Source organism: Wyeomyia smithii, chromosome 1 (genome assembly GCF_029784165.1).
Source record: "Wyeomyia smithii strain HCP4-BCI-WySm-NY-G18 chromosome 1, ASM2978416v1, whole genome shotgun sequence".
Taxonomy (NCBI): domain Eukaryota; kingdom Metazoa; phylum Arthropoda; class Insecta; order Diptera; family Culicidae; genus Wyeomyia; species Wyeomyia smithii.
In genome coordinates this window covers 13,487,358-13,510,118 of record NC_073694.1, presented here as the reverse complement: position 1 = coordinate 13,510,118, position 22,761 = coordinate 13,487,358, and the positions used below count along the sequence as shown (strand labels likewise).

The 22,761-nt window shown below is 39.3% G+C and overlaps 1 protein-coding gene and 1 non-coding gene across 2 annotated transcripts; one reads left to right on the top strand and one right to left on the bottom strand.

Annotated features, from left to right (window-relative positions):
• Positions 1-15,970: 15,970 nt before the first annotated feature.
• Trnai-uau (transfer RNA isoleucine (anticodon UAU)) lies at positions 15,971-16,067 on the top strand. Its single transcript has 2 exons — positions 15,971-16,008; positions 16,032-16,067. It is a non-coding gene; the product is annotated as a tRNA-Ile (tRNA).
• A 144-nt stretch (positions 16,068-16,211) lies between these two features.
• On the bottom strand, positions 16,212-17,267 carry LOC129726703 (uncharacterized Golgi apparatus membrane protein-like protein CG5021). Its single transcript, XM_055683705.1, has 4 exons — positions 17,071-17,267; positions 16,939-17,012; positions 16,518-16,881; positions 16,212-16,456 (listed from the first exon to the last, which is right to left on the bottom strand). The coding sequence occupies exons 1-4, from the start codon at positions 17,083-17,085 to the stop codon at positions 16,256-16,258; spliced, it is 654 nt and encodes a 217-aa protein (XP_055539680.1). The 5' UTR covers positions 17,086-17,267; the 3' UTR covers positions 16,212-16,255.
• Positions 17,268-22,761: the final 5,494 nt, after the last annotated feature.

Sequence of the window (22,761 nt, the reverse complement as noted above, 5' to 3'; positions counted from 1 at the left end):
GAAAAGGACCTTTGCACACCGGTTAAGATAACCCGAGGAATCTAACCCTTTTAATAGAAAGACGTTCTCCTTGATAAACTCCTGAAGTCGACATTTGGTGGCTCCAGAGAGGAGCTAGTTGGTATCGGTCCTTTCTTTCAACCTTGCGACGATTCTTTCTACGGCGATCAACCTTGGAAGTCATCAGGACGATCAACCCTACGAAGCCACAGAAAAAATCATCAGAAAGCCGCTACCGCCCTCATTACTCAACGATGAGTTATTTTGTTAACAATCCTAACGGTAGTTGCCGCTTGTGCAAGGAGAAAGATTCTAAGGAAAACATGGTCGCATGTGATGAGTGCGATCGCAGATTTCATTTAAACTGTGGACACCTTAGAAGGCTACCATTACCTGAGGAACGATGGATTTGTGTTAAATGCACAAACATCGAAATGGGTCTTGCAATAATGCAATGTTTAAAGACCAGCGATACGATATCGCAAAGATTTAAAGACCATGGAGAAACTATGGCAAGAAAGATGTATTCAGTTTATCAAACGAAGACTGAATCATCACAGATTCGCTTTAGTGAAGAAGCAAATCATGTTCCAGGAGAGAACAGGCTAGCAGATCCAGAATGTTTGGATCAACTCACCCGGTACGAGGATGAGTTGGAATATAAAAACCTGCTCAATGACATCCGTAAGACTTCGAATCTAACGGGTTGCTCCAATGCACTAGACAAATTTGTGTCTAGTATAAAGGCCATGAATGAAATTCGCCTATTAAATAATCCTCAGCTGATGGAGGATATTATTGGAAAGTTTTCTTTCGGCATACAAATCTGTTGGACTAAGGAAAAGTCTCAAGTCAAAGACTTAGATGAATTAAACGACTGGCTGAAACCACATGTTGAAGCGCATGCAATGAGGCGGAGATCAAGACAACCGCCAGGAATTCCTATGTGTGCCAGGAAAAGCGCACAAGATGAACAGTCACTCAAAGACAAGGATACAACATCTGTTGTAATTTTCGGGAATCGCCAAAGAGTTGATCACCACGAATCTAATCCAAAGCCTTTAAAAGGAAATGAAGAAATATTCAAAGCAGTTAAAAGAATAAACATTTCTGAAGAATCAATAGAACCGCGAAAGGTTCTTGTTAATCCCCCAAAGATTGTGGAAAAGAAACCTGCACGAGCTAATGCCACTAAAGTATGTCCAGTAAAACAAGGCTATCAAGATTGCCAAAAATCAGAGATAAGCTCTCAAAAAGGGAGGCTCAAAAGTAAAAAAAAAATAAAATTCATCAAGTAAATGAACATAAGGGCATAAAACTCTCATCGAATAATAATAAATTGTTGAGATGTCCTTCGGTTTTAAAACGAAGACCTGGTAACATTATTAAACCGAGAGTATCACCTGCAGATGCCATCAATTCCAAAAACGGAAGATATGCTCCAGGATCACCATGGAAAATTAGGCGCAACAAACCGATAGTAAGCTACAACTACGCTGAAAACAACTTAGACACTATAAAGCAGTGTGTGGCCAGAAATGATGTTTTGAATAACTACGTTACTCGGAAGCAACGATCAGTGGAATTGATAAAAGATCATTTGATATTGAATTTTCGTCGAAATTTTACAATTGTCATGAAGGACAATGTATTCTTTGATGCAGCAATGAAATTTTGGAGCTGCAATGGTTTTAAATGTCCTGAGGAATTTTCCTACGCAGAGAATGCAATAGTTAAACATCATAATGCGGATATAAAACTCGAGAATCATCTTTTGAGCGCGGCTGTCAAGAGCCTCTATGAAAATGGGTTCAATAGTAAAAGCAAATTCCTATCGAATAATATTGAAATGCTAGGATGTATCTCAAGCCCAAAATATTCGTCGGAAATTGCAGAATCACCTAACGACAAGGTGAAACAATTTGGAAAGTTTCCAGACATGCTTTGGAACACGATACGACGAATTGGCCAAAAGGATGAACATATTGGAATATTCAGCTGCAATAGAATATCAACAAGGGAAAAAATGATGCTAGAATCCACTAAATTTAAAACATGTTCAACGCAGGATGAAGATGTTAGCAAGAACGTCATATCGCTAATAAATGTTAAAGTTGATGGAATTCAGGAAGACATCGAAGAAAGGCGCTGGATACAATGCAATGCAAGTTCAGTCGATGAAACTACGAAGAAGGTTATTGAAAAACTTACATGGCATAATAAATCGAGGATTCTCAAACTTGTTAAAACTCGTTGGAAAAAGGTTCAAGAGTTAACTTTTTTGAATCGAAGACGTATAAATTTGAAATCTTCGGCAAAAGAACGAAGTGAATGGAATAAATTGGTGGAACCGTTAAAGGTCAACGGTTGCTAATTTGAATGCTAAAGGAATACTTATGCAACCTTCCGTAAAGGTTGCAAATTTGGATGTTTTGAAGGAAAATAAAGAACAAACCCTAATACATCAAAAATTCATCAAGCTGTCAACAAACTTTGCAAGCGTTTCGTTTTTAAATTGGAGAAACGATGAGACATCAATAAAAGTTAAAATCTTCAACATAGAAGTTATAGAAAAAAATTATTTAGCGAAAAAAATGATTCTATCGCCGTAGTACATTAAGAAGAATTGAAAGCGACAACAAAAAGCTTCTCATCTGCGGAGAATTTGAAGTAAAATTGTCAGAAGTAACCGAAGTCTGCCTGTGAATTAAAGGCAGTGAAATTATAAGAAGATATCCACAAATATAAAAAGTGCTAGTGATTACACGTTCAAAGGTTGAACTGTATGAAGTTAAGCCAATACCTTCGATGATTATAAAACTAAAGTATTCTATAGATAAACTCGACCCATCGGAATTGCAACAACACGCTTTGAAGACAGTAAACGCTATTGAGGCCGAAATACGATTGAACGTTATTAGAACAGTATTTTGGTCAGCCTCTTAAACAGTTCTTCCGTGGGTAAAAATCTAAGAAGAAGAAGAAAGATATATTCGTAAGCTCAATCAACAGGAATTGCTACGAAACTTCCAACTTTAAATTATCTTCCGCACTTCATCGTTTTCAACAAAACAAGTTGCCACCGAAGCCAAGATAAGTTTTCGACGCAGCTGCAAAAGTAAATGGAGTATTTTTGGACTCAATGTTGCTGCCCGGTCCAGATCAACTGACTTCATTATTTGGGACTCTTCTATGAATTCGAGAAGGAAAAATACCTGTATGTGGAGATGTTCCATCAAGTGAAAATACGCCGTGAAGACAAATGCGCAACGTTTCTTATGGCGCGACTGCAACAGTAGTAAAAAACCGGATATTTACGTCATGCAAGTCATGACTTTTGGCTCGACTTGTTCACCGTACTGCGCGCAAGCTGTAAAAAACCATAACGCAGAGAGATACTTGGAACAGTTTCCTGAAGCCATAAATGCAATAATAAAACAACATTACGTCGACGATTACGTTGATAGTTTTTGGGATCCAAAAAAGGCAAAGGAGCTTGTACAAAAGGTAACCGAAATTCATCAGGAAGGAGGCTTCCATATTAGAAACTTCTCCTCGAATAATACTGAATTGCTGAGAAGTATACCTGTAACAAGACGGTTATGCGCTGATATAAAACCGTTCGAGGATAAGAAATCTCAAATTGCTGTATGATCAATGGCTGAACTTCTTACGTAAACTCAAACAAGCGGAAGGCTTATCAATCCCGAGATGCATTCTAACAGAGCACGCTCCGATAAAGTTACATGTTTTCGTTGACACCTCTGAAAAGGCACTTGCAGCTTGTGTATATGCTAGAACTGAAACAAGCTTTGGAATCAATACGCAGTTAATAACAGCTAAAACAAGAGTTGTGCCGATTAAACCAGTATCTATTCCACGTTTGGAACTCCATGCGGCAGTCATGGGGACAAGGCTATTAGACGTCGTTCAAAAGGAGATACGTCTGGAAATAAAATCTGCAACATTATGGACAGATTCGAAAACAGTGCTAGCATGGGTAACAAATACGAAAAGAAAATATCCATCATACATTAACATCCGAGTCGGCGAAATATTGGATACCACTGCCAAAGATCAATGGCGTTGGGTATAGTCTGAAAACAATACGGCAGATGAGGCTACTATAGAATATGTCGGAGAAATTAAATGGTATAATGAGCCAAAACACTTCGAATTACGGTTCGACGGTTGAACGTTACCCGGTAATCAACCTGTTACAGAAATAGAAGAAACCTTATTCAACGGCGAGTGTGACCTCGTAAATAAAAACGATTTCTCCGATTGGCGGAGACTACACTACCAATCATCAGGTTATGGCAGAAGAAAATAAATTTCAAAGCCGCTCATCTGAGGTACGTCGAAATACATTGTACAGGAAGGATCCTTCCCAATTAAGTTGAAAACGTTTTGGGCGAATACGGCGTGAAGCGGTCCACATAGAAATGTCAGAAAAACTGTCCAGAAGATTCAACCATTTGTCTCGATTGTGATGCCTACGATACTGCCACTGAAAATAGTGATAGCAGCAATGTATATCTACGTTATATGCAGTTATATGGCTAATCGTGAATTAAGGAAGCCGCCAGAAGACGCTACACGGCTGCGAACCACACCACAGAAGATACAGTGTAGCTGTAATTAGTAATGTATTTGAACCGTAAATGTAATATGTTTACTTTGAGAAGATGTATAATTTTGAAATAATGCGTAATAGTTTTTTGATAAATCTTAGTAGATTTATGGGGCCCAGAATGTAGCAAACGCATTATTTAGAACTTGACAATATAGTCATTCAGCAACTCATTTATTATTGTTCTTATAAAAGGAATTAGAATAGATTTAATAATCGCAAATAGGTTCCCGTCATAGAGGAGATTGCTACATAAATAATCCCCGACCGACCCTTCGTGCGGGTGCTAGATTAGAAGCAGGTATAGAATTTCTAGATCCGTGCGAGGCCACTAATCGTAAGCGGTCTATTTTCTGTTCTGTTTTCTTAGTCTGTTAGGTTTAGCCAGCGTCAATGACTATGCGAATTATGGACGAGTAATGCTCAAAGAAAAGGGCGATAAGTCCTATTATCAGCCGGCGCGTCTGCGTACGCATTATCATCTTATGTAGGGAAATAGGGAATGCAAATCCGGCGCTTTGTAAAACATTGTAACTATCTGAATGAATGTTGTCGTAGGCGCGTGTAAAGAAAGCCGATAACGTTCGAAACCTTTTTCCCGTTCAGGTACCGGATTAGGGGAAGGCAAATTTGACCTGACTAGGCGAATGGAAATTCTGTCGCGTTCTTATTTGTTCCCTTACGAAGATTCGGAGAATCTTCTCTCTCATTTTCTCTTCCATACGTAGGCATAGTTCATAAGATTCGAATTTGTAAATTTTGTATATATACCCGATTTGCTACCAAATAAAATTATACCACTAGCAAATACGAACTCGCACAGATCTTTCTAAATCCGAACGCTAGATTTCAGAGGTTGTCCCTTGTGTGTTTAAGCCTTTCGAATGCGAAAAGGACCTTTGCACACCGGTTAAGATAACCCGAGGAATCTAACCCTTTTAATAGAAAGACGTTCTCCTTGATAAACTCCTGAAGTCGACACAATTCATGAATGAAATTTTGACAAAAAGCTCGGAACCGCTGACATAACGCAAGTAAAAGCAACATCAATGTCAGCAGGATCCATGACGTGAAAGCTAGCCAAACAATGCACAAGGAATTTTGTTTTCTCTTATAATAATTACGGAAAGTGAACCACATAACATGGTGATTTGGCTTCATTAATTAATAGTGGAGATCTATAATATCCCATCTAGAATAAATAGACAACAAGTGAACGGAATCGAAAAAAATCGAGAAAAATGAAAAGTCCTTTTGAAATGTTTCTAGAGATTCAACAATTTTTATTTTTGAATGCGTTCAGAATCCCCCCGCGTCAAATATGACTTTGACTTCAGATTTGACGGAATGCGGTCCGATAACTGCAAAATTGTTGCAGTTATCGGTCTTGCAGTTATAAAGCGTTGCAGTAATTGAACGGCGACTGTAATTTATAAAATGAACAAATTGTTGTTTAAAATTTAAATGTAAACTCTAAATCAGTTGAAAATACGCAAAAACGGTATCGGTGTTTGTGCGCCCTGCGCCCCTAACCCCTAAAGTGCGGCATGCAGTTGAAAAAAGATCTTCTATCCAAAGCGCATGCAGTATGCATATGTAATATGCAGTTCAAAAGGAAATTCATTTTTCTATCTCAATCCCATATAAAATTTAGGCATTGAATCAGGCAAAGAAATTTCTTTTAATGGGCAGCTGAAAAGAAATCATAAAATGCTTCACAGCAGTGTTCACAGCAAGGGACCTTTGTTTTCCATTTCGGTTTATGATTTCTTTTTAGCCGCGTACTAGCTACTAGAGATGGTCGGGTTTGATGTTTTTCAAACCCGTACCCGACCCGAACCCGAATTTTTTTTCCGGTCGAAACCCGAGCCCGACCCGAACCCGAAACTTTTTTTTCGTTCAAACCCGAACCCGAAAATTTTATTTCCATGAAACCCGAACCCGAAATTGTGAAACCCGAACCCGAGATTTCATAGATTTTATAGTCGGGTTTTGGGTTTTCATACCCAAACCCGACCTAAACCCGGCATTTTCAAACCCGAACCCGAAAGTTTTTTTTTTCACCAAACCCGAACCCGACCCGTACGTACCCGACACTCTCAAAAATTTTCAAACCCGAACCCGACCCGAGCCCGTCGGGTACGGGTCGGGTTCGGGTTTTTTATAATTATTATTTATTTGTCCAGTAGTGTAAAGGTTGACCTTTTTAATTTAACTACTTCTGGTTGAAAATTCGTCTCTCAATCATTTTTGTGTTAAGTTATTGACTAACCTAACTTTACCTAATCTCTCTAAGCGTGGTTCCAAAAATTCAAACAGTCTCTCTTGAACATTACCTCCGATGCAGAACTTTTTACTCTGGCTGGCAACATATTCCAGCTAACGACTCCTCTAACGACCAAGGAATTTCTATAGATTGAAGAACTATTTGATGGTACAACCAAGTTTTGAAGACGTCGACCGCGTGAAGGAATCAATTTTCTGTGAAGTGATGACGGCATACAAGTTGTCATGAGCTTTTTTTATAAAAACACAGGAACGATACGTATATAATTTTTAAAGTGGGCATCCAATAAGATTTGAGTGCAAATGACTTACACGGGAGTAGCGATTCAGCCCATAAACAAATCTCACGCAACAGTTCAGGGCAACACTTAGTTTTCGCAGTTCACCGGCACCTGAATCGATGTGAACCACATCTCCGAATAGAAAATGAGGAAGAATCAAACTTTTGAACAGCTTCAGTCGGTACGAACTGGGGCAGAGGTATATACAACTATATAGCGTTCGTAAACCGGCATAAATTTTCCCACATTGTTGTCGTATAAGTCCATCCCATTTTAGATCGTTGCGAAAGACGTAGCCCAGGTTGTTTGCATTATCTGTCCAGTGAATCACGTCTCCGTCCATTATAACGTCAGGCAGTGTATTATGGTGAGCAACATTCCGTGTTCTGGTTTTAATTAATAGGGCTCTACCTTTGCTTTTATTGACAAGCAGTCTATTTCGGCAAGACCATTGTGTAATCCTTGCAAGATCCTCGTTAACTAATTCAACAATTTCGCTGGTACCAAGACCCAAACGGCTTTTGTACAACTGTATATCATCAGCATACAACTGAATGGTGCAGTACTTTAGAACATTAGGCAGATCGTTAATGTAGCAGCAAAATAACAGCGGGCCAAGAACAGATCCTTGCGGCACTCCTGAAGTGATCACAGAGCTATTTGATCGTCGATCTCCACAGAAAACGGTTTGATTTCTATCTGTTAGATATGAGTTGAGCAGATTTACTGCACCAGAAGTGACATTAAACTGTGATTGCAGTTTTACGCAGAGCCTGTGATGATTGATTGTATCGAACGTTTTGGAGAAATCTAGCAACGATAGTATAGAGCCAGCCTTTTTATCAAACGCAACAGCTAGATCATCGTACACCCGGATGACCGCTGTTTTAATGCTGTGACCTTTTCGAAAACCTGCTTGAAACTCTGATAGTAAATTGTTTCCAGTGATGTAAGAAGTCATCTGCTTCCCAATTAGCTTTTCGAAGACTTTCGAGAGAGCGCAGAGGATGCCTCTAGGCCTCAAGTTTGTTATTGAAGTCAAATGGCGCTGCTTTCGGACAGGAATTATTTTCGCATGTTTCCAGCAAGAGGGAAAAACACTGCTTCGTATAATGACATTGAAGATATGCGTAATTTGATTGACGACCAACGGTAATATGACCTTAATAAATTTTATCGGCAGATCATCGAGTCCTGTTGCATTCGATTGCACGTCACAAACAGCATTGACAACTGTCCAGTTTTCCACAGTACGAAAAGAAAAACTATGAGGTGAGCTAGGATAAGCTCGGTTGCTTCTACCACCGTTGTCGCTTACAGTAAAGTTCGACACAAACGCACGATTTATTTCATCGGGGTCGAGATAGCAGTTGTCACATGCTGGTCGCTTGCCAACGCCCAGCTTCTTTACCCGCTGCCAGAGAACTTTAGCAGAGATTCTTCTGTCGAGGAACCGGCTCATGTATTGTGCTTTAGCTCTCGAAACCAAATAATTCGTTTGATTCCTTAATCTTTTGTAGAGTCGTCTTGCCTGATCCTTCCGTTCGGTTGGGGCCCTGTGCCAGTCTCGGTATGCCATATTTCTTTCGATTAAAGACTTGCGCACTTCTGAACTTATCCACGCGTTTGATGTTTTTCTGTTGTTTGCAAGACGAAGTGGTATAAGTTCATTATGAATGCTCGTGATATGCTCATTGAAAAACTCAACTAGCTCATTGGCATCACCGATAGCATAAAACTGATTCCAAGGGAAGCGATGGCATTTGCTATAGCATTTGGGTCAAAATTAATATAATCTCGGTATTTCTGAACGGTTGTTACGGGACAAATATCTTAAAATAACAATATAGTTCACTCTCTAATTTCCCATATATTTCCGTAAAGACAGACAGGGAACACCCCCTCTTGTGGTGAAAAAGGTAACTAAACTCATTGCACAGTGGTACAGTGAGGCAATTTATGCGGACATAAGCTTTTCGTTGCGATTTTGGTTTGCGATTTAAAGCCATAGTTTTTGTAAAAAGTTGTTTCTTATACATAGTCCTCTATTTATGTGCGAATGAAAATTAGGGTGGTCCTAAAATCAACGAAATAAAAACAAACTAACTTGGTTTTATTTGCATAAATAATTGTAAACCAACTAATTCTAAGCCTTTTCGCTCTATTTTTCAATTCAAATTTAAAAACAAAATTTTTCTTCGGTAACTATAATCAAAAATACGCCAATTTTGATGAAAAAACATTGTCGATATATTGTACAGATGGACTCTTCACTATTTCTATTTTAAAAATAGACCCTTTTGATATATTGATGTTTCCGTTTAGGGCAAATATAAATTTTTTTTTGTATCATATAAAGAACAAATATTGTATAAATATTGTGAAGAAATACCGAAATTTGCTTAAAATTAGTTGATCTACAACTGTGCCGATGAATTTATACATTTATTTCTGCAAATAAAAAAGTTAGTATTTTTATTTAGTCGATTTCAGGACCACTCTAATTTTCATTTGCACATAAAAAATAGACTAAATATAAGAAACAAGTTCTTAGAAAAAATTTTACTCTAAAACCACAAAATCGCATCGAAAAACTCATGTCCACCTACATTGCCTTACTGTACCACTGTGCATTGTTGTTGAATTTCTGTGAGCGTGTGACCGACATTTTCACACACGAAACTGAATTTACTCAATTTTAGATTTAGTTGACTCAATTTCATACTTTCACAGAAAAAAATATGTTGCAGATTTCGTGCGTATATTGTTGGTATGTAAAACTAACGCCATTCCGGGAGTTAAATATTGATAATATAATGTGATGTGGCTTATCGAGGCACTAAGAAGAAATATTCAAAAAATCAGGCCTTGACGTGTAAATGGTAAACTAATCCCAAGTTGCTATATACATGGTTCCCTGTGTAACTTCACTAGCTCAGATCCATCACGGGAAGCAACTACGAAATGTGCGGCCGTCAAGCTCAAGCTCAATGATCAGGCCACGAAGTGTACAATTAAATGAAGGTTTCAATTACTCGTGGAGAAGATAAAAGGAGAAACCACACAATGGTTGTCAATAGTCGTATATGGTTGTTGTGCAACTTTTAGCTTAGATAACACTTGAATGTTCTATCAATTTAACAATTTAAGTATGGATACATATAATGTTGTAATTGGTTTAAAAGCTTTATTATATTATATATAAAAGGTGTTCAACAAAACAAACATAATTAGTGATAACAACTGTTATGCAAAAACTATTATTTAATGTTTAGTTTTCTTCGCTTTGAAAGTTTTTTTTTGTTTTTTTTTTATCCATCCAAATTTTTTGCTTTCGAGATCTAATCTTCGTATTAATAACTTGCAGCTTTGCTTTAACCAGCATATTTATGTATTTACTAGCTGACCCAGCAAACTTTGTCCCGCCCATTTTTGTGTTCAATTTAATAATTTTCAACATTCCAAATTCATTGATTTCTTGCGATTTGTTTATATCGTTTGAAATTATTGGTCGTAGTATTCGGCTGTTTCCCAGAAGTTGCCATCTCACAATTCAAAATGGTGTCTGAGGTCAATTTTTAGCTCCATGCATTATTCTGGTTAAAGAAACACTCATATTGGGTGGTATTTGGTCACTTTAGGCTATTTTCCAGAAACCGGAAGTCACCACCCTGGATTTTAAAATGGCATTTGGAGACAATTTCTGCCCCCTGAGCTTCATTCTGGTTTTAGAAACACCAATAATAGGTGTTATTTAGTCATTTTCGGCTGTTTTCCAGAAACCGGGAGTCACCATCTTAGAATTCAAAATGGTGTCTGTGGTCGATTCTAGCTCCTGCGTATCATTCTGGTATCGAAGCATCTCACATTGGAAGGAAATCGGCCGCGTGAAGAAATACCCATATTGGGTGGTATTGGTCATTTTCGGCAGTTTCCCATTCACCGGAGGTCGTCATCTTACAATTCATAATGTTGTCTGAGGTCGATTTGTAGCTTCAGTGCATCATAACAATCCCGGAAATACCCATAATGAGTGTTATTTGGTCTTCTGCCACTGTTGTTTAGGAACCGGAAGTCGCCATATTGGATTTCAAAATGGCATTTGGAGACAATTTCTGGCCTCTGAGCATCATTCTGGTCAAAGAAACACCCATATTTGGTTGTTTTTGGGTCATTTTCGGCAGTTTTCCAGTCACCAAAAGTCGCCATTTTACAATTCAAAATGTTGTCTGAGGTCGATTTGTGATTTCAGTGCATCATCACGATTTCAGAAATACCCATATTGGGTGGAATTTGGTCATATCTCACTGTTGCTTAGAAACCGGAAGTCGCCATCTTGGATTTCAAAATGGTATTCAGAGACAATTTCTGGCCTCTGAGCGTCATTCTGGTTAAAGAAACATCCATATTAGGTGGTATTTGGTCATTTTCGTCTCTTTTCCAGTCACTGGAAGTCGCCATCTCACAATTCAAAATGTTGTCTGAGGTCGATTTGTGGCTTCAGTGCATCATAACAATCGCGGAAATACCCATATTTGGTCATTTGCCGCTGTTTTTTAGAAACCGGAAGTCGCCATCTTGGATTTCCAACTGGCATTTGGAGACAATTTCTGGCCTCTGAGCGTCATTCTAGTTAAAAAACACTCATATTAGGTGGTATTTGGTCATTTTCGGCAGTTTTCCAGACACCGGAAGTCGCCATTTTACAACTCAAAATATTGTCGGAGGTCGACAAACGTACAAACCGTGGAACACCACCCATGGATTGCCTCATACATAGGCGAACTTTATTATTATAAAATATTCGGCCGAGTCCACTTCAGAATAAAAAGTGCATTTTTTTCAGTGTACCCATTAGGGTAATATTATTGTTAAAAGTTACTCTTTTTCGCATGTCGTGTAGAACAAAATCAGAAGTGGCGCACCTAGCGGTCGAAAAGGTGACTAACGCTTCTGTCATTTTCAATTTGTCTTCATAATTTCACGTAAGTAAACTATATTGGTATTTAAGATATTTGTACGGGAATAACATTAAAATCCAATGAACTAAAAATGAGATCGTGTTGCGAAAGCCCTGGGAAGCCAACTTGGTTGAAGCGCAGCATTTTTCTTCGATTACTCAGGATAAGTAAATCTAGTTGAGAGCAGCCGCGCCGGTGAAAAAAAGTTGGCTCATCACCAATCCAGCTTTTTACGCACCATAATGGCGGACGCTATAATGAAAAATTCGTAATATGTTACCTTCCCTTTGGACAACTCTGCTTACGTCAGTTTGACTCTTTATGTATTTTGCACGAAAAACAATAAATCTGGCAACATCAATGTTGCCAAAACTGCAGAAATCACGAATCTGACTAAGCAGAGAGGTTCACAAATAACGAACGCGCATTATAGCACTCGCCATTATGGTGCGTAAAAAGCTGGATAGACGTAAGTGATAAACTCTGGAGCGTTAATTCAAACTGATCCCGTTTCCTGCTCGGTCGAGAGAGGTCGGTATTAAAATCTCCAATGAGCACGATGTTCTCGTAGCAAACGGCGAGGTCAGTCAGTTTTTGGTGCAGGAAATTTGAACAGTCATTGTCAGGTGGATTATAGACACACACATAATGAGAACCTTTTCATTGTCTAAACATAACTCCACGGCAAGGCGTTCAGTTATTTCATCCGATGCATCTGTAATGTTTGTTCTGTAAACTTCTGATGAGCGAAACCCGTCTTTACAGTACAATACGATACCACCACCTCGTCTATGAAGTCTATCGTTGCGTATAATCAAGTTGATATTTACAATATTGTACTTTAAAAACCATCCAGCTGCTCTTCGGAGAGGACTGCTACAGGTGAACCATCCGTTGCTACATTCACATACACCGTCCCAACCTTTGTAAGAACCGAGGACAACTTGCCAGCCTTTTTCATGCGCAGAGCCGCCGCCTTCACTTTTCGTGCTGCTACCGTCAAGTTTTCATTTACGTAAATTCTGCGCTTTGAGTTTATGCCAATATGGTTTAGCTGTAAATTTCGTTTGTGTAAGTAAGCACCGTAGAAGTTATCACGAGCATTTTTCAAAGCAAACTGCAGCACCACCAAATTCTCGTCACCGTCCTTTAACGCTTTTGATTTCATGCGTCTCACGTCAACCAGTGGGGGAGCAGTTTCACCGAGACCACATTGCTTGCATATCGCATTGAAGTATGCACATAGATCCTCACCATTCATGTCCGGGATACCACTGATGATCAACTCATTGCGATTCTCAAGGTAGTCAAATGCCGAAGAAATTTTGTCGACTCTTTCATTCAATTTATCTAGTGCGATATCGTGATCGTTCAGTTTTGTGCTACATTCCGCCCTGAGCGAGTTAATATCCTGCGACACAGTCTCAAGCTTATCTTCCAGTTCGAGCCTCACCGTATCAATTTTGGTATGCAAATTATTCCGCAGATCGTCAATCATTCCCCTGGTTTCAGCAAACTGATTCATCAGCACTTGGGCTGCAGATTCTAACGTAAGTGGATTTACATTTTCATCGTTATCAACTCGAGAACGTTTAGTAGAGTTTGTTTTGATGTGCGCAGCTCCAGGGGGTGGTCTCGCTAGATTCGACATCGTTACGAGAGAGCGACACAGACAATCAATTATCGGTGTGTGTAGGGTATCAGATTTTATAGCACCACAATACAATACGCTGCCGCTGGATATTAAATGTAAGCGTTGCGAAAACTAAATTTTTGCACTAAGTATTCCTTTCCTTTCATAAAGAGAACTCGCTAGATAACATGTACAATACTGTAGCAGGTAGTCAGAGATACGGTGGCGGTAATTTCAACGATAAAAACAGCGAATGCATTCCACTTCCAAAGTTTGTTTCTGCACTCTACAGACAATGCATCTTAGCGCGTCACAGATCACAGACACATTCGAAAACCCGAAACCCGACCATCTCTACTAGCTACCAGAAGAAACTTCATTGCATGATTCAGTGCCTGAATTTTACATGGGATTGAGATAGGAAAATGAATTCCTTTTTGAACTGCATACTGCGCTTAAATCAGGACGGATGGTATCCCTAAAAAATATTAATCGTAAATCAACATATTTACATTGAATGGTTCACAACATTTTGTTGCTTTCGTCCACAGAAAAATTAAAATATCCAAATATGCGTACATTTGATGTAAATCAGCCCTTCAAGCGCAGTACCGGCACAAAAGTCATCATTTAGGTAAAATTGCATACCTTGAAGAATCAATATCAATATCAAAAACTCTTTATAAATTTTAACCCAAAACTCAGTATTCGCATTTTATTAAGCAGTTGCGTTGTTTTCACCAATTTTTATGCGTATCGTTTACATTCAGGTTTAATAAATTTACGTTGTTTTCACGTATTCGCTTGGTAATATCTTCTTTGTGTGTCGTTTCCAGATCTGTTGCTCCAGAGTCTATGTTTAAGAGTCCCGCAAAGATGAAACCAGAGGAACCAAATCAGTGTCAAACGAGGGTACCAATCGAGCAATGTAAATAAACAAGGTGATAATGTTAGGAGTGGATGAAAAGTGTTGTAATTGAGCGTAATAAAGAATATGTGTTTTTCCGAAGTTTTACTTACATATTTTAATCCAACATTAAACCTGTACACTGGTTCACTTAAATTTAACAAAACATCACCGGTGTAATCTTTCAAAACTGTGTACCTTGTGAAGAATTTCAGAAAATGATATTCGCTTATGCATGGTGAATAACAGAACTGTATAGTTCTTGGCAACAAACGGCACAAAAACTGTGTTGCCGAAACGATAGATTTTCTCTTCGCGCGACTCTATATACCATAGACTCTGTGTTGCTCAATTTCCATCATAAGTGTCCCTCGTTTAGGCAGTAGCGCAAAAAAGTTTCGATCAAAAGCGGACAATCCCTTGCTCACTGGGGAAGCTATTTTTAGAATTGCCGATAAAGTAGACCGCACTGTTAGCACATAAATTAGGTTCTAAAGTGCTTCACACTAATTTTATTCTATTCTACTAATAAATAAAAACACATTTATCATTGTTTTGAAATAACACTCAATTTGAAATCAAACTAGTTAACTACTTGAGCCTTAAGCCTAACGATTGAAATTGTACCGCAAAAATTATGCTTCATTTCATTATCCTCCGTACAGAGTTTGCAACCGATCTCCTCTATAGAGATTTGTTTTTTTTTCTCTTCTGTTTTTACCTTTTGCTTCACTTTCTGCTGTTCTCTACTGTTGATCAAAATACTTTCAAAAGCAAGGAAGCGCGGTATGTACGAAGCAGTTTTGTTTTTGACGCTGAATGTTTGCTAAATAGCCATTTATCGAAGACATCTTGTTCCTGTGGCTGTCGGTTTTGAATTTTACAGTTCTCAACGATTGGTGGAGGAGTCGGAAAATGGTGCGTATAAGCGCGCTGACGGTAATGTTTGTGTTGTGGCTTCGTGCATAGTTTTGTTGATAATTCCAGCAATTTCATAATATTATGTAATGATAAATTGATGTTCAATATAATTAGGTACGGACAAACTTCTTCGGCCAATATTAAGTGGCACAAAGTAGGCGAACGAAAATGGCAGTCCTCATATTCTCACCGTTGTTTAGTTGGTGCGTAAATCATTTTGCATGAAATAAATAATTTCTCGCCACGAGGTTTGCACCGGCGTTCGCTCGGCACCAGTGTTGCATTCGACCGGGGGGCCCCTCGCGACCAAGGTTTCTTAACGGGCCCTATCGGCCTGCCCAGTCATCAGCTCCAGTGGCGCAATTGGTTAGCGCACGGTACTTATAGAGCAGTAACTGTGAGATGAGCAATGCCGGGGTTGTGAGTTCGAGCCTCACCTGGAGCAATTTTTTTAACCGTCGCTTCGACTCTTTCCCGTCTAGCTACATTTGTAGGGTTCCCTGATAATAGAGTTGGCTACTTAACAAAGTGTTGGAGGGCAAGTCTTCCTTTTCTTTTCAGTCAATAATTTACATTTTACTTTCAAGTCAAACACTGTTTTATTTAAGACTAATAGTTTGAATAGTTTGCTATTTATGCTACAGTAGTGGTTTTCGGTGTCGCATTGTTGCTGCTGGTACTCGGTTGGCTAATTAAACTGACGGCATTTTTCAATACCTGACTTTTGACGAAATCGGTTGTAGTTGTGCTTAGGTTGGCACTGGCTCCAAAGTTACATTTGATATAACCGTACAGATTTGCTCCACTTAGCGAGAGAGCAATCATCACAAGCAGCTGGTGGGACAAAACAAACATGACCGTAATTTCTTATGACAACAAAACGTATTCCACCTACCATCCATTTGAATTTAAAACCGAACAGAGCAACTACAAAAAATAGAGCCCACAGTAAAGGACACACAACCAGTGCCGTCCAAAATATTCTCTCCTCATGGGGATTGATTCGTGCCTCGTAGTTTTCGCCCTTCTTCGACTCGAACACCCAATGCGAGCGACCGTCATCATCGACGTAATTCCACCAACGCATTCCCACCAGCAGTCTGCCACTGAGATTTTTCACCAAGTAGAAATCCGCCGACAGCCAGAATACGACCAGCAGGAAACATTTTATGAAGGAATCATTGAACAAACCCCAAAACAGGTACGTTACCAGTGCTGCTCCACGAAAAAATACGTGGAAAAATGTGACGTACGGATGGCTGTAAAAAAAACATGTTTTAAAATACACCTTCAAAACCGTAAATGCGTTTAGTTACGATAATCTCTTAGCCGTTCCGGCTGCATTTTCATCTTCATCGCCGAAAGGAACCGTGTCATCCAGCAGAGGCACCTGAAATATTTACCAAACTGGTTCAATCCGACAACCAATCGAAGAAAAGTGCACTTACCGTCGCGGATGACATCCTGGTGCAGATGATTACAGTTTAATGACACTATTTTCCCCCTTCGTAACCTGCTGAAAAAGCAACAATTCGTTTTGATCCGTCGATCGATTTTCCGAAAGTAGATTCTGTGTTTGTACTCAAGTTTTTTTGACGTGTTAACAAAGTAAACATGTTTCGGAGATCGTCGGCCGTTGCCGGGTTAGTTCATTGAAAGGTAAGCACATTTGAACCGGTTGAAAGGTGGATTTTCAAAAGCGCGACTAAATTCACGATTTGTGCGATCGTGGAACAAAACCTCCGTTCAGGGAAAAAATCAAAAACAAATGAAACGCAAAAAGGGGGGGGAGTGTGAAGTTGCGTGACTTTACGTGAAGAATAATAATAAAAAAACAACCGAGAGAGAGTTTAAAAAAAAAACACTTTCTCATCAATTAATTTTGTCCTTCGTCTCTTCTTTTTTGCTCACTCTAAAGTTCGCGTTGCATCATTGCCCAAAAGGTTTTGATCCGCCAGAGTGCAGGACATTTTTGTGGGTTCATGTCTCGGCACAAAAATCGTGTCATTTCTTAAAAGTTTGCGGAGGCACGTGCTGATAGCACTGCAGCTCCTCACGAGGTATCGACCGGGATACGAGTAACCTTGGCAAAGATTGGAAAACCTACTTCCGGTGAAAACTTCCGTCGTATGCCGACTGGGAAGAGAGAGTCGTATGCGGTTATTTCCCCATGTTAGGTGCGGCGTACAACAGCATCTGACCCGGGGCGGGTATTGTTGGCTCTGGCAATACTACTGTATCAGCTGCCAATATCTCCGATAGTGAAGTTGCTACCCAAAACAAAAGTGGAGCGGAAGCAGCAGATGATTGATAGGAGACCAATGTGAGTAAACATAAATTGTACATATAAATCTAACCTAACAGACAGTGTCTGAGCAGGTATTTGTGCAAAAGTGGAAAACAGGAGGATTTTGCCTGTATCATTTGTAGAAATGAACGGTTTATGTAAGTCGCAATAATCAATATTAAAAAAATCAACTAAAAATAAATATTTAACAGCTAAAAGCTGCTTTCGCTGTAACCTAAAAAAGCGCCCAATCCCACTCCCTGGTGGCCAGGCAGTTGTCTCAGTGATAGGCTTTGCACTTGGTGGATGTGCACGATCTGCTGGTGTACGAAAATGGCTGCTCACGGCAGAAGAAGCTGGATATTTCTGAACGGTCCGTCGGCCAACAAAGTGAGTAAGTAATCTATTTTTCTTCAACTTTTCGAGGAATTCAACCGAATTTTGGATTCATTTTTTATTATAATGCGGGGTTATCGTCATGACGTTACGCTTATCAAAAGAATTAAATATGTGTAAATGAAATGCAGAACTTGAAAATCTCCAGAAATCAATTTTTTCTTAATTTTTGGTAACACTGACCAGCATCGTGCCGGAAAATCAAAATGTTTTACGAGGGCAATTCGAAACAAAAAGAAGAATAACTGGAAGCCACTTGTCCTAAGTTTGAGGTCTGTAGTATACTCTAAAGACCTCAGACTTAGGACAAGTGGCTTCCAGTATACTCTAGTGAGGGAGCTGCGTAGCCGCAAGGTTACAGAGTCCGCTTTGGTAAGCGGATGGTCGTGGGTTCGAATCTTAGTAGAATCAGGCCATTCGATGTCAAAAAGGACTTTAAGCATGGGTTTATTCTCAGGCTCCCCACCAGTTACCCTTCCTAAACGCTGAAATCTACAATACCTTTGCGTGGCTTCCTCTTAACAATAATAAGTCTCTCTTATCAATAAAACTGGCCAGAAGGACGCACGACGAAACTTCTCCAGGGAACTATAATTGGGTTGTTCAGCTATTCACGGGTTTCCGATTTTTATATATTATCTGAAAGTGCAATTTTCTGAGCAAAACGTGTTTTTTCAAAACTTTATATCATTTCCTTCGATTTTTAAACGAAGAATTAAAATTCGCTCCAAATCGCTACAATGACAGTTGGTATATGGGCGAACTGTCATTGTAGTGATTTCGAGCAGATTTCGAGCAGTTTTAAATCTTGATTTATAAAGCGAAGGACGATAGAAATTTTTTTTAAATCATGTTTTACTCAGATAATGCAGATCTTCCAGATGATATAAAAAACTTATATAGCTAAACAACCCAATTGGAGATATTTGGCAGGAGGAACGAGGCTCGATATAGGAGAACAGTAAGTGTGTAAAAGGAAGAGCACCACATACATAAGACATGCGTAACACTCAGGAAGAAATTTTCCAAAAAAGTTGGTACAAAATGAACTACTCGAATGGTACCACCCTCTGAATAAATGCACTGTTTGAATTGTTTTTTTAAGGCAGTGTACCTGCGCAGCCCTGCATTTGTCTCGTTTCTACTCGAAAAATGCTACATTAATTTTGTAAATAACTTTTTGACAGTTCCTTATGGGATTTGCTTTGGGGCTCGATAAAGCCGGGAAAAAGAAAATTCATTTGGTTCATTATTTGTAGAGCAGTTGGACAGGACGAGATACGGAGTACTATGGGGCAACGTGTACCAGAAAAAACGCCAGTGTTACGTATGTCTTACGTATATGGTAGCACATTACACACAAGCACTGATAAAAAATAATAAAAATAAGCATACCACTGCTCAATAGCGGTATTGCTAATAATAGAAGTGCGGGGTTCAGCAGACACCCGGGCATATCTCACAATAGATCAACCACAGACTAACAGACGTAACACTGAAACCTAGTTCCATCGCCACAAATAACGTTCATTTCAAATTTTCAATCGAATAGCAATCATCGCGCGAAAACGTCGCCTGGAGCGCTGTCATGCAATCTCATACTTATTTTGTAGTTCCCCATTTGACACATGCAGTAACGCTGTCGCTGATGTCGAAATACATGACGCAGCGCGAACACGACAGCAGATGGTGCTAGTGTTACTAGCGTAAATTACTGGAATCATCCAAACGATGATTTTATTGGAAATTTGTTCGACGTGTTATGTCTGTTAGTCTGTGGATCAACGATTCTCGTTGCAGTGAGGAAGTCCATACAGGAAAAAAAATACTCCAGTGGATTTATCATAAATAGTTGAACAATAAAATATCCCATTTGCTCATCTGCAAAAATTATATTTTCATTGATATGTATCATTTTATTATAGTTTTACCCACAAAATCAAAGAACTTAACCTATTATGGCCTGGACCTAGAATCAGATTTTTCTCCAACGCAATTTTCACAGCACAGGTTTGTATTGTTCTAATCAAGAAAAAAATGACGAAGAAAATTGTTAGCGACTTTCCCTAACCAAGTTTTGCACTGAAAATTTAAATATCAACGACGTTGTTCCACATACATAAGACATACGTAACACTCAGGAAGAAATATTCCAGAAAAGTTGCTACAAAATTAACTACTCGAATGGTACCACGCTCTGAATAAAATCTCTGTTTGAGTTGTTTTTGAAGGCAGTGTACCTGCACTTGTCTAGTTTCTACTCGAATGATGCCGCATTGGTTTTTTAAGTAACTTTTTGACAGTTCCCTGTGGGATTTTCTTTCGGGCTCGATAAAGCTGAGAAAAAGAAAATTCATTTTGTTCATTATTTGTCGAGCAGTTGGACAGGACCAGGTACGGAGTACTATGGGGCAACGTGTACCAGAAAAATGGTCATGGTCATGGCTTCATGGTCAGATATACCCGCTGCAACTGCTACGCTATTCGTAGCCATGCCACAGTTGTGGCCAGCGTTGCTAAACGAGCGAGAAGCAAAACATATCCACTCCTTTCTGCTCGAGACTGAGATGTGTGCAACGCTTCTCCAGTCGTTCGCACACACACTTTCGAGAAACTCTTTATTATCCATGCATTTGCAAGAGCAGCAGCCAGCATACAGCCGCTCGCGAATTCTCTTTTGCTTTTTTACTCACGCCAAATACGCGAGTACTCGAATAAGAGTACTTGACTAGGAGTGCTTGAAAAAATGTGCCCGAAAACGAAAATGCTTCGTTCACCGACTCACGCATGCGGCTTGTCCATCGCTAAACTGATGCCAAGCAGTTTTGCATCGTGCACCGACGAGCGAAAGTAGGGTGATAAATCTATATAGAATCGCATGCTTGAACGTGTATGATATTCGACCACCTACTCGCAGTGATGCCACAATTTCAACTGTATTTCGAACCTCAGAAAATCACCTTGGTGGTATTTCAATCTGTATAAATATCTGCATATGTACTGGACATATCCCTTAAAATAAAAAACACAATTATGCACACGTTTATGCGTAACATATAAATATAATGAAACCTCCAATACGCTCAATAGCATTTGAGTTCTTCTTCGATTTTCAACTATATCGAAAAGTTTGTTTCGCGATCCACGAAAATCAAAAAAAAATCTGTATAGTTCTGTACTATTTCCATAAAATCTGTAATCTGTATATACAGATATCTGTATAAAAAATACGCAAAAATCTGTATAAGTACTGAAAAATCTGTATATGTGGCATCCCTGCCTACCCATCGAAATATTTTTTTCGCCACTCCGCTTTGTCGTACCTTGTCACTCCGTATCGCCATAATGCGTCTTGACGGTTGTGCTCGCGAGAAAGGGAGGTACACGCGAGTGGGAAAGTACGCGAGCGAGAGTGCGTGTCGGCCTATGAGAAAACTCGCAAGCATCAACGCTCGGTAGTGTGAAATGAAAAAAGGAAAAGAGAATGAGAAACAGTACGACAGGAGTATCTCTAGTGTGAGATTTCGGTAGCGGCGAGAACGCCACTTGGAGTATCGCATGCTTTTTGCGAGCGAGTTTAACAACGCTGGTTGTGGCCGCTATGCGCTGCCATTGGTATCCGCTGTCCCTGCATCAGCTGGCCCAGCTGCTATTGATGCTGAGTTCCGCTACAACTAGTGCGCTATCCATTGCTACGCCACAGCTGTGGCCGCTATCCGCTATCGCTGGTATCCACTGCACTGCTACTGCTGCTGCTAAGGGATGACTGCTGTTTTCGCTGTCTAGAACTATTATGAGCAGCTTCGGCTGCAACAGGCTCTTATTTAGGCCAAATATCATATTTTCGACCAATCAGAGGTCGAATTTTTCGTTTTGACAAGGCTTGACTATTTTCAATAGTACAATAGATTGAATAATAAAATTACAATTATCTTCATTTAGGAAAAATCTTAGAAGATTTTCCAATCTATTGCTGCAAGAACGGAGCAAATCCATCAAATACTAACCAATTTCTAAGCATTTAAAATTGGACATATTTTTTATTTTTTTCGGTTTTAGATTTTCATTTTACATCCCTATGTAGCCGAACTTCCTGAGAGAAGTATTCTACTTCAAAAAATTGAAACCTATTATCATCCTTATTTTTGATATTCACAAATTTCATTCTAATTATAATATTTTGTGGTATGTCAACCTTGCCAGAAGAACCAAATTTAAACATTTCCGAAGTTCCAAAAATGACATTAATTTGAAGTTCGCTCATTCCATTGATTCATACTTCAATCGGCACCAGATCCGGGCGCTCCGAACCGGTTTTCGAAAATTGATTATCGCTTCTTTTAAAACCTGTCAAACTTGACGTTTCACTTGTCCGACGACGGAGTGCGTAACACAAAAGTGAATCGCACAACTACACTCTCGCGCTGTGGGTTTCGTGGGCACTTGGGTAGCAAAT